This window comes from Megalops cyprinoides, chromosome 3, assembly GCF_013368585.1.
Source record: "Megalops cyprinoides isolate fMegCyp1 chromosome 3, fMegCyp1.pri, whole genome shotgun sequence".
NCBI classification, from domain to species: Eukaryota; Metazoa; Chordata; class Actinopteri; order Elopiformes; family Megalopidae; genus Megalops; species Megalops cyprinoides.
This window is the reverse complement of record NC_050585.1, coordinates 42,675,048-42,688,195: the sequence shown is the minus strand read 5'-3', so window position 1 is coordinate 42,688,195 and position 13,148 is coordinate 42,675,048. Positions and strand designations below refer to the sequence as shown.

The following is a 13,148-nucleotide window of genomic DNA, read 5'->3' as shown; positions in this document are numbered from 1 at the left end:
ATATTTACCGAGGCAGTCTGGGTTAACCTGGTTTGCCCATGGGTACAGCAGCAGTGGTCCCACAGGGATTCAGACCAGCAACCTTTGGTTTATGAGCCCTGACCTTTTCCAGTATCCCCTCATCAGTTCATATGCAGCCCTAAAGTTTGCTGACAGGTACCAGACTGAAAACATGTAACACTTCTAGGAAGGCGAAGTGAAACAATCTGGAATGTCATAACCTTGAAACACTGAATTACTAAAATGAAGCATGTGTAAAGATGGACCACAAGGCTGGAAAAATTAGGCATGAGGCATCCTTTGGTGGGTGAGCACACATCATCTACCTGTACAAAATACAGTAGAAAGTACAAAATAGGACCTAGAACTGAAAAATGTACCACAGATTTACTGTAACCAGTTTCAGTCATCGCATGTCAGCAGACTTCAGGCTTGTTGATCAAACGGGTCTGTCAGTACCACTGACTGTGTGCACTATGCAGCAATGTGTCTTTGGAAGGCAAGTGACTTTGTTTAGCAAAGAACGATGACTTCTCAGACTGCACTGTGTGCTAAAACTGTGACTCACTGTCTTGCAGGTTTTTTGTATTTCTGCCTACAATTGTTGGTGCTTCACAATTGGTAAACTAGCATTACAAGGAGCTCGTCCTACCTCACTTTTCTAATCAAGGGCTGAATGAACAAATAAACCAGAATCAGGTCTGCAGCTCCAGACCAGTGAATCAACTCACGGCCTGCATTCAGGAACTGGGTCAAACCCACAGGAGGCGTTGCATGAGTAACGTGATTGAAGATGTTATATTTACCAAGATCATTTCCAGAATTCCTCTGGTCCCTTGCCAGGGAAGCAGTCCTCAGAGAGAGACAAGAGGAGATGCTGAAGCTCTGTGTAACACACACACACACACACACCCTTCACAGGGAAAGGCTATCTCTTTTTGCCTGCCCCTTTGTCTTTCTGTTTTCATCTGGTAGTGGGGGTAAGTGTGAGTAAGGAGGGACTGTCCTAAACCCTCAAATGAGCAGGCATCCCAGCATGCACATCTTTTCACCATCCCAAAACTCCACTGTCCCACAGTTTGTGCATGCCCAGAGAGGGAGGCGGGGCCTTGCCCACCCCTGCCACGCCTCCATTCCAGCCATGACCTCATTCCAGCAAGGAATGCTACTGGGATCACGCATACCATGAAGACAGTCTGTTCAGCATTTACCCAATGAGCAAGTTCCCGTTTGACTTAAAACTTAAGTGACTTTTTGAACCTTTTGTATTATTCAGTTTGACAAATAAAAACGTCTACACCTTTGACATTACTTTCATTGAGTTGTGCAAAGCTATCTAAGAAGAGAGTGAAATTGGTTTATATGTGGGGAAGTGAAGGGTAGAATTAGATTAACCTCCAACGAGGCTGCCAGGTGGTCACAGAACTAAGGAAAGAATGAATGATGCAAAATCATTACTAAGTTAATACATGTCTGAATTGTTGGACACTGTGATTTTTACTTGCACTCACAACATACCAATGAGGGCAACTTTGAGTTTATCCACTGTGTATTTTGTGCAAATGTGGTTTTATTTGTGTTTATTTTGGTGCCTTTGCCATTTGAACATTGGGGTTTCCATCACAGCTTCTTGTGATGACATTGCTGCTATGCATCTCTGTTACAAGAGTCAAGTAAAATTTTAAAAAAGTATATATACTATATTAAATGTTTGGCATTGATATTTCAATGTTTGAACTGGGCAGCAGTAAAAATACGACACTATCACTTCCTCATAGTTGAACCATTACATGTTGCTTTTAATCTTTCAAAGACAGGTCAGATTTGTGGATTAAACTTTCATCATTTCATCTTAAACATGACATTAATCATCTTTATATCTACAGCTGGCAAGTGGCGTTAGTATGATTGCACCGGTAACCCTGTTGTATGGTGGTGCGCTAAAATGCTAAAATCACAAATAAAAGTGGATAGATAAAACTACTCGCTCCCACCATTCTCTGGTTCATCATATTTCACATCTTCCTGAAGTCTCCTTAACGGTTACATTTACTTAAGGAGTAGTAACAAGGAGTACCCTTATTCACTACACGGCTTCAGACAGACACGCTACACGCTCTGCGTATTACTGAAGATGATGAAGAATGAAGAATGATGAGCTCTCTAACTAGATCAACTTTTTGCACAGCAGTAGAAAAAAATCTGACGTAATTTGGAAGCGTGCTGCCCTCTGCTGCTTCACGCAGCGTTTAACTCAGGCCCGAGCAGGTTAATAAATCCGCTGATACATAAATATCAAGGAATTTTCCTTAATGGAAACATTTGTTTAAATTACAAACGTGTACATGTATTACAGACAGCGTGTATATTACGACTGTGTTTCAACCAGGTGGGCTGAATTGAAAGTGTATGGGTTAAACATTTTTACCCGGCTGTGGAGTAGGGCGAACACACACGCTGTTCCGAATCTCCTCTTTCTTTTTTCTCAATGGAGGTGAAGGAGATTCGAGCAAGAGCAGAGGACAAAGGACCTGTTCCGGATTCACGAGACCAACAGAAGTCAAGAGCTCCAAAAGTGCAATATTTTAAGACGTAAATCGGCAGCATTTCGTTTTAACACAAAATGCAGACTCCGCAGTTTAAGAGGACAAAAGATTATTTCACTTATACGTGTACCGGTATATAGAATAGTAGACCCTTTAAGTAATCTCAAATGCGACTCATTGATTGACACAGAACTAAATATCGGCAGTGGAAAAAAACGATGAGCAATTCGCCGTATCAACACACGTATTTAGCCCTCTGTGACAAATATGCTGCATAAACTGAAACAGCTCTCAAGTACACTACACAACACCTTCCATAATGTCTCTAAACGATTTGTACTTGTGATGGATGAAATAACCACAAGGGGGTGCGCGATTCGGAACCGTTTCATAAAGATATTTCCGAGCTTTGAGGTGGATATCACGCGCGTAAATGCAAAGAATAAACATAAATCATATTATAAACCACATAGACCGGAGAAAAAAACAAATTATTTAGTGTCCTCGCTGGTTTAAAAAACAGAGGAAACATCCCTTGAATACATGCTTTAATCGGTCAAGCGGTCACTTCCGTATTTTGAAAGCTGACAGTGCAAACCAAATCTGATGTAACACCGGATGAAATTGATATGACACTGTGCACATAAATTCCCTTCCAAGACATCTGGTAGAAAGACTATTTCCATGTATCGAGTCATACAGTATCGTAGATTCAAACATCACAACGTATGTTGAACTCAGATAACCTACATGATCATCTTCAAACTTGACAACCAACCTAACGTTAGCGTCATTTCAGTAGCTAACTATACGAAAATAATTGAGTAGACAAACAAAAGCATCCGTGTCAGAAAAATAAAGTTAGCCGAATTTGACCAGTTCTCAGTTTAAACGTAAAACCCCTCCAAAGATTCAAAGAGTTCAAAGAACTACAAATAAGTCATCAAATAAATGCACACTGATACTCGCCTCACAAGAAAACACAGTAATGCTGGGCTTCTTATATGTAAACTGCGACAGGGCTTCTCTATGGCTGTATTATGACAAGAACTGTCCAAATAGTATTCAAGGCTTACTCTCACTTCTGTAAATAAACACATGAATAAACGGAATTGAGTAATTGTCGTAAGGATTGTTAACACTAGTAACCGCCACTCAGCTATGTATAAATGATTAATTAAACGGGTTGTGACTATCAGTGTGTACAGGCCTGCAATACTCATTAATTCCTATTTAAACAGAAATTATATTAACCACATATATACAAGGGAAAAAATAGGCCTAAAAAGCTATAGTCAGAGTGACACGAAAAGAATAAGAATTAATGAAAACAGGCTAAACGCGTGTTGAAAGTATTGAACAAGGCAAACAAAGCAAATCAATTAGACTCAAATTAAAGAATAAAAATCGAATCGAATAAGAACAAAACGATTCTTAATTTGCCAGGGGGAGCTGAATTTTTCCCAAGTAAAAAACAAAAACAAAAAATCCAGGTAAGTAGAACCTATTTTAGGAAACCAGTTTTAAGCCTATGTATGTACATATTCCGGCACCATAGTCCGAGTCATCTAAACTAGCTACAGAAATCCACAAAACGGGATAATATTGAGAAATATAATTTAAACAATATATGTGGAATATTTTTCATATAAATCCCACCCTATAAATTCCTTAAAAATGATTACTCCAACAAAAGTCACAATTTTTCATGAAGAACTTGGTCTTCAGTTCGCTTTTTATGGTCACCGGATCTGTATTATAATCTCTTGCGCAAATACCGCAAAACGGATGTCAACTACTTGATTATATCAAGTAGTATTATTTTATAAATATTAAAATATTCATTCTTTTTTCGAGTGAAGAAGCTACACCCGATTCTGTATGGATTAAACATTTGTGTCAAATGTATGGAGAGCGACGCTGTGGTAGCTGATGCCGATGATAGATTCTGTAGCAGTTCTCTTTAATAAAAAAAATATACACTGCCTCTCCAAGCAAAAAATAAATAGATAAATAAATAATATAAATACACACACATTATATATATATAAATAAAATAAAAGTATAAAATAAATAATATATAAAATAGTAATTTATATTGTACATACACAACTGAATATATTTATACATTGTGTAGCTTTTCATGTCTGGTTAAATAAATAAATCACCATTCCATAGTTAACGTCAGTCGTATTCCTTTTGCGTAGGACACACGTCGGTCCCTTCCGGAAATTGGAAGCTGCCAGTGAGAACCACAAACATTCATTCTAACAGTCACTGTTGTGTGTTGCAAGGTAACGGATTTAAGTAAATTAATAAAAATACCGACTATCAATAAATATTGCCATATTATTATTATTATTATTATTATTATTGTTAACTTATGACCACCGAACTAGTTATTATGTGAACGAATTTAATAAATCGTAATAGGCCACATAATATGCCAATATCAACGACATGATTTTATTCGCAAAGCTCCACATTACGTTTTACTTTAAGGAACATTCAGAATGGCTATCATATTAATAATATTATAATTTCTAGGTCACTTAATTAGCAGCCAGATCAAAGATACATTTATGAGTATTCATGAGTAGTGAGTTAGCGATCTTTAAAAAATACGCTGATCGTATGCTTCGCAATAACTGACTTTTAGGGCAATGTTGGATGTTCATCATTTATTATTTAAAATATAGATGAGAGAGTCCAAAGCGCATTTACCGAAAATCACATTATAACGACAACAAAAATTTATGCACAAATAAATTGTGTCAGCTTTATTTTGTTTGTTCGATTTTCAAAATCATATGCACCCAAAAGAATCAAATTATATTTGTAAAGTAAAATACATTTGCGTTTCTTCAAATTGTAAAAAGTATGCCACAGGGTTGCCACAGACAGCATAGTCTTAGTCGGAAAGCATAAGCCTAAATATGTTCTATAAATTGTTGAATCTAACTCCGGGAAAACACATTACTAGCCTGATTTTTAATGTTTTAATCTACGTTTGATTGATGAGCAATGTATGTTTTAGCCTACGGTTTAACGTTAATTTCTCAGGGTAAAGGCTAAATGTGGTCGGCCCATTTTCAGTTTTTCATATGGTTTAGCAGCCATTTAAAGACAACTATACCGCGCTAAACTCGCGCCTGCATTAAAATACCAATAGAAAAATTAGCAATGCAATTTGATTTCTCGTCGAAAACTGTGGGAAACGAGGTCTGTTTACACTTTAAAATGAGATTTCATTACATGGCTTAAAGAACACTAAAGCGAAACGTTACAGTTTTTGAAATTTATTTCTGGATTATTTAGTTCAATATAGACATTCGCATTAGTACTCTCAAAATAGCGAAATAACCAAAATTATTAAAAAAAAAAAAAACTCGCTGTAAAAATAATTTTCCAGTTGTAAAAATTGTATTCTGTTATATTACTTCACTGAATGACCGAAACGGCTCGCTAAACTACGAATTCAGATGATCAAGTACGTAGTAAAGCTGCATAATAGTAAAAGGCGACGAAAATTTAGACTATGATCCGGATAAGCATTTTTTTATTATTAAAATATAATTAAATCCCTTTCAAGATTCACAGACATAGTGACACAGACACCACAAATACGTTGACATAAGCAAAGTGGCGGGAGCACAGAAACAATTAGTATGAGACAATAATTCATTAATGTAAAGGGGGAGTCAGAGTTTTTCAATATTCCTTGCAGTAACTACTCGAATTAATACTATAACCCCTTAAGAGGTTGTCTTGCGTTTCAAAGCGGAGAAAGGTAAAACCAAAGAATAAGTCTCCAACTGCATTCGCTGTCATTTTATGATAGAGGAAGGTTCAATGTTTGGTTTGAATATCGAAGATACGCGAAAAAGAAAAGAAATTAAATACTGTACAGTACTGCTACAGCGGAAGCTCTCATCACTCCAGATGAGCCACGCCAACGCGCTAGGCGCTTTGTTGTTGCACTTAGACGTTCGTAAGGAAATATTACGTTGTTCGGTCTCCTACACATACATACATTGTCTTATTTCATCTGCCTCGAAATTCATAATGCTGTGTCCATTTTTTTCCCAAAAACTGACACATGATTGCAAAAGCACAACAGCACTACATATATATATATATACACACACACACACAGTACTTTATATATAGCGCTGTTGTTTCTGCAAGGAATCTGTCTCCAAATTCCATCTGACGTCAAACTCAATGAGCAAAAACCCAAAGGAACAAGGATATTAAAGAGGAAAGCCAACTCTACTCAGAGGAGGAGGAATCCTCAACATACTGTGGCCACGCTCTACCCTGTAGAGTTGCAGGAGAGCAGGAACTAGAAGTACCATGGAAAATAAATGGCCACTTTCACTTATACTCATGCAAAACCCCCACTTGGCCATTTTAAGACCAGGAAGAGCACAGTTTCAGGGGGATCTGCAAAGGGGCTCTGCATTCAGGTAAAGGGGGGGAGGGTTACTAAAATTAGCACATGAGAATTTGATGACAGAGAATGGCCCCACCACTTGCGATGAACAGGAAAGTACCAGAATTTTTAAAACTCCCAACAGGCAAAACTGAAAGAGCAAAACATTTTTATTCTGCATACAAACACGGTTTCATGTTAGCACTTTGTCCTGTTGTAGAATACAGATGAAAGAACACACAAGAAAAAAAAAAAACATCCTGAGAAAGAGCATTGCTTAAGACAGATGGGAAAGAGGACTGTTTTAATCTAGAAGTAGTGCACACATACTCATTCAGAAGTTGTACAGGCCCATACAATTCCCACATTGGACAATGAGTCTTCATGTTTAAATATATATTCTCCACATTAGAAAAAAACAACATACAAGAGCTGAACGGAAATTACAATTTAGAAGACGAATTAATAAAATCAGACAAATATAATTACATATCCTCTGTCTTCCAACATTCTGTGTTATGTGCTACCATTCACATTTTATACAAAGACGTCTGAGACACTGCATAGGAAGTTCTGTTGTATCTTTTAAGACTTTGGCATTATTTTAAGAATTCGATGCAAAAGCACTCCCACGTGACACAAGCAAGCCAATGAAAAGCAAGTTGTCTCTCACATGCTGCTGACGGGTGGAATCTTACAGTCTTTCACGGTTAGCTTAGAACTAGAGCAAGTTTGCCTTGTCCTATGAACACACCTATAACCATCAGAGGACCACAGAAATGGGCATCTGCTGGTCTGACCATACAGCCAGTCGGTCCAAACCACACACGAACACACACACGACTCGTATCCATTAATATGCTGTCAAATATAAGAAAGGCATACAACTCACAATCTCATTTTGATGTCATTTTTTGTTAAAGCTGTGCTAGAAATGAAATCAAATGAGGTAGAGCATTTTGTGTAATTACAAATAAATATCATCCAAAAGCTGTAAACAATACAGATGTATTAAATTTAAATTATATATATATATATATATAGACTCATAAAGCCATTTTGGATGTGGTTTGCTGCGCCACTCCAGTTTGTAGTTTGTTTAAACCAAGCCATTCAGTAAAGTTAGTACTGGCTTAGAAGAATGTTTTCATGCTATTTTCCCAAAATGTACTGGTTCAGGTTGTGAGCAAACTGGCTGCCACATTCTTAAGGCAGACCCTGCGCTCACAACCCAGACTGCGAGGTGTGCAAGCTGCTGCAACCAGCTGCACAAACAATCCCTGTAGAGTCCTCCCTCACATCACTAATGGGACCACCATTTAGCACTAAGCCCCACATTCAGAATCAGCTCAGGAGTAATCAACGGTTACAGCCCCTCTTCCAACATTAGCACCTCAGCGTAAATTCAGTCATCTCTAAAATAACAAATAATACTGCGGGGGGAGGGGGGGGGGGGGGGGGCATTTCCTTAAAAATTGAGGGTAAAGAGCAGTCGCTGTCAGACTGAACTGGGCCCAAGGTTGAGAAATGTAGCTGTGGTTACTCTTAGTCCACTTTCTTAAAAAATGTATTTTCTTACATGTTTTGACTTTTCAGTATACCAGCAAAGTGCATTCAGAACTAGTTTTTCACTGTGATAAATGTGAGGGCATGAAAGGTTTAATATCTCAGCTGAAAAACTTTTCTTTCTTTACTCAGGTCACAATAGCACTGTTTTCTGCAAGTAATACATATACGTATATACCAACCACAAAAATTCCCTGGTCTGTTTCACAGAACAGCTGAGGGTAATAATAATAACAACTAACAATAAATGAAATGCCGTACTGACACTTCTGACCTCTCCTTTGAATGATCCTGATTCAAAGACTGCATGTTTTCTTTTTTTTGCCGGTATTGTGCATTTTTCCATCATAGCACCCCAAATGTGAAGCAGAGGGGAAAATAAGAGGGTTCTACATGAAGGGAAAGAGTCTCTTCTTCAGAATGTACAGGACGGTGGCCAGAAAGAGCGCCAGGGCCAGGAAGATGAGCAGCTTGTCAGTTAACTCCCGCCGGTTGTACTTGGTGATGAGCCTCCTCCCCAAGTGTATAGTCCCTGTCATGGCCTTAAACTCCTCGCTGGTTTCCAGAACCGTCCTTGAAGACGTGGCTACGGAGAGAAAAGTAGTGACAGCGGAGCGATGCTAACGACCCCCCCACCCCACCCAAAAAGGGTGGAGCGATCATGTGTCTAAGCGCAATTGCTGATTTGAGCCAATCAATGTATCCTGATGTGGAGACCAAAGTCTTTTGATTGGTTCATAAACAGTAGGTGGCAGATGGCATATGTTAGCCCCACCCCCATATGGCTCAGCCAGCCTCCTGCTCCCACTTGGAGAGTTAGAAAAATAAATGCTACTTCTGCGTCTCAGCGTCTGTTGTCTTGTCAGTCAAAGCAAGCTGCACAGAAAATCTGTTTGGACAGGGACGGCTGTTTATTCCAGTGACTTTTGAAGGATGTGAACAGAAACAAAACCAACAGACCTTAAAATGCAACACCTTCAACACGTGTGCTGGTGGGAATTTAAAAAGGGCACACAGCTAGACATCATTTCTGCAGGCACAATCTTCTTAAAAGACATCCAAGGTTGCTCTCTAAAAGTTATGAATTCTCTCTAAGACCATTATCGTTTTAACATTTCTAAAGGAACTGGCAATCAATTTCAAATTCTGTACAAAAGAGCCAATATGCAGAAGCAAATTAAATAATGAGTCTGTTCCATCAGGCCACATAGGTGGGCCTTAAAATACTGACAAATCAATTATTGCTACATTCAAACAAGCACTTTTCTTGAGGAACATTTTTCTCCCATATAGAAACCCTTGGTGCCCTTGAAATCTTCTATACTTCTATACTCTCAAGACACCCAAGCCTGCAGACCACCAGAGAAGCAGATTAAAACCCCTGCAATGGACCACGCCATTTTCCCTCTATCAGGCAGTACCATTACTCCCCCTGAGCCCTGGGGGGCTCCACTTACCCAATGTGCTGATAGTCTCCTCGCTCTGCTGCACTTGCTGTGACATCATTCGACTGATGTTCATCAGACTCTCTGTGATGCCACTGGACGTCTGGGCTAGGCTCTCTTTTGTCGTCTTTCTGATTGGACAAAAAGGTTATATCAGAGAGCAGCTATCACAAGGGAGACTACTCATGGTTTTTCTAAGTTCCTGTTCCTGTCTCAGCTGAGCTGAGAAGACATCCAGTTCAACAGTGTTTGGTGTTCAATGTAAAACAAAATATATGAAAAAAAATGTGCCCATTGTAATCTTGTTGCAAATGACAATCTTATATTTTATATGGCTATATCCACGACTGTTAATTACTAGGAAAAGTACACATCCTTTCTTTGGAGTTCACAGTAATTTACCCTGGTGTATTTTGTGGGTTCTCATCTTCTCAGGATCTGATCTTATGTATAAAACTTTACCATATTTAACAGTAAAGTGCTACATGAAGATACCTCTTTGTTGTTTGCTATATACTACGAGTCTATGCTTTGTCCTCTCCGATAACAGCATCATTGCTACTCTTAATCCATTCATTCGACGTGACATCTGTTTAAATTTCCACTGCTTCTCTGTGACTATACTCTGTGCACACACTGTGACAATTCACAATACACACATATATTAGTGCACGATGTTGACAGCACAGAGATGAAACACACAGCTTTACTGCGTGTTGCTGTGCACTCATAATAACCAAACCACAGTAGAATGAAGTAACTGTACAGTATAGTGTAGCACTGCCCACCTCTGTCTCACTGAGGCACCACCACCATGAAGCAGTTCCTCTTTCTCCATTCTGTCAATGGACAGCTTACAGGCCAGGTTGGCTTTCCTCCATGCTGTCTGGTTACTGTAAAAATCAGTGGTGGCCTGATTACTGGCAGGGTTTTTCGAAGGTGAAGTCCGCATCCCCCAGGAATGATAACACACAAGGTGACGCCGTGCAGCTCGACTGGCAGCATATGAACCCATCAACACAGCCATGCTTGAGTATTTAATCAGTACAATTCAGTAATGAATTTTCTGGCATCGACTATAAGCGGTGTATGGACAGAGAAATGCGATCATCTCTGTGCGACAGGGCTATGTATTTGCATTTGGCTTCTAGGCAACCAGTGACAGTCTGCTCTGCTACATGTTCTATTTATTTTCTGACATGTTCTATTTATTCCCCCCCCCCCCCCAAGCTTACTGGAGCTGCTGTATGGACAAATTTTTTCATTTTGCATTGTTTGCGTACATGTAGACTCAATGCTACTAAAAATTAAGTTTTCACATGACTATACCGGACTATGCTCACGCCTGTTCGTGATGTCATAGTTACCTACTCTAAACAGAATGAATCCAGTTGCACGCCAACACAATTTACGGCAGCAAGAAGCTGCTACCTTCTTCCTACTACACTTAATACCAGCTGGCCAAAGGGGATTCCGTCCCACAACAAAAAGGTTAGGAGTTCAGTGGCACGACCACGACCTCTCACCTCAACATCTGCTTCCGGTGGCTCTCTGACTCACTCAGGATAGCTAGTTTGTCCGTCTCCTTATCTTGTTCTTTTGCCATCTGCTCCAGATTCTATCAGAAGAAATGCTGTCAACGAGAAAAGCTCTCCACAGACTGCCAACCACGTTTAAATCTGAATGACGGAATCTAAACTTTTTTTTTTTTTTTACTGTGAAACCATAACAGTTCAGGCTTCAGTTCATAACAGGCTTTATAGCTACATGTTACAATATTGTTTTTGCGAATGTGTCATCAATCTATGTGGCTAACTGGAATAACGTCTGGAACATACAATTTACAAGACACTATAAAAGTTATTTAAAGTGTAAACTTTTTGTGAGTTGACAGGGAGTTCTCCCGGAGGAACTGTTTGCTAGCTAACTAACCGCCTCTGAGTAACAAGACATGTTGATATTTTGACATCTCACCTCAATCCGAAGTCTGAGTTGACCGAATTTCTCTTTGACTCTTGAGTTTAAATCCATCAGCTCGCTTTGAGGACCCGGACATTCTCTGATATCCTGGTTTCAGACCGAATATTCGAAAATATTTAAACAGATCGTGATGTTCTGCTGGCTCAAGATGCTAACGTTACTGCAAAAGTTACAAAAACTCACTGGTAAAGTTAGCCTACATTTTAGCAACCTTGTAGACTATGTTTCACCAAGAAAAACAGGTGGCTAACGTGCTTCTTTATATTTTCACGATAGTGGACTGATACATTATACCGCCTCATTCACATAATTTTAGTGGATCTGCACAGAGCCCTCTCTAAACAGATTCCCTTGAATAAGCAGGACGGTCATATGTTCCAAATGTGGCAACAGTAGGTTATACACCAATGGCTAGACTGGCACATCGTATGCAATCGCTATTTTTTAGCGGAACTGCAGAGCGCCGGGTGATGCCAGCGAATAGACACGTATCTAACGTTAGCTAACGCCAGCTACCAACATGAAAACACAGCTGTTCGCCTGGCTAGCAATCCACCTTGCAAGCCATCTATATAGTCAGTTAGCTGTCTGCTCTTATTCTTGGTTGGGAAATCAAAACGGCAAACACAAGATTAAAATAATCTGCGCATAAACAATTGTCAACACTCACCTGAATGAGGGCTTTTATTTCTAGGTCATATTTTATTATTTCTTGGCCACAAATTCGGACGTGAACATCCGAGGAGGCCGCCATTACTGTTTGTGCCGTACGGCAAGCCAGGGGTCCAAGAAAGTCTACATAGAGGTAACGCCTTTGCCGTTGGCGTTAACGACGAACGTTCAAATTCGATTCAGAGACTGTAACGCAGAATATTCGGATTGGACGTGAGGGTTTTAGCTACATTCTTAAATACTAATTTACGTACCTGTAAACGGTTGGTTCGGATGCGTGCACTGTAGAGTCCACTTTTGTACTATCTTGGCTCATACTGTTGAGGAGAAACGGGCATGTGATGGTGTACGTAGTATATTACTTTTTAAACGGGGGTCCTTGAGCAGGTGTAATTTATGGTGTCTATGGCGGGTTTTAGCCCAGATTTTGTTAATTTATTCATCTTTTGACATGTTTTTTTAAACAAATTTTTTAATGCAATCTGACTACCTAGCCATACAGGA

General features: G+C 39.3%; 1 protein-coding gene across 1 annotated transcript; it reads right to left on the bottom strand.

Moving 5' to 3' along the window:
- Positions 1 to 8,436: 8,436 nt before the first annotated feature.
- On the bottom strand, positions 8,437 to 12,726 carry bnip1b (BCL2 interacting protein 1b). The gene is made up of 6 exons (XM_036525319.1): positions 12,643 to 12,726; positions 11,967 to 12,059; positions 11,519 to 11,610; positions 10,781 to 10,885; positions 10,005 to 10,123; positions 8,437 to 9,133 (listed from the first exon to the last, which is right to left on the bottom strand). Exons 1-6 carry the CDS (start codon positions 12,724 to 12,726, stop codon positions 8,937 to 8,939), a joined length of 690 nt encoding a protein of 229 aa, XP_036381212.1. The 3' UTR covers positions 8,437 to 8,936.
- Between the last annotated feature and the right edge of the window lie 422 nt (positions 12,727 to 13,148).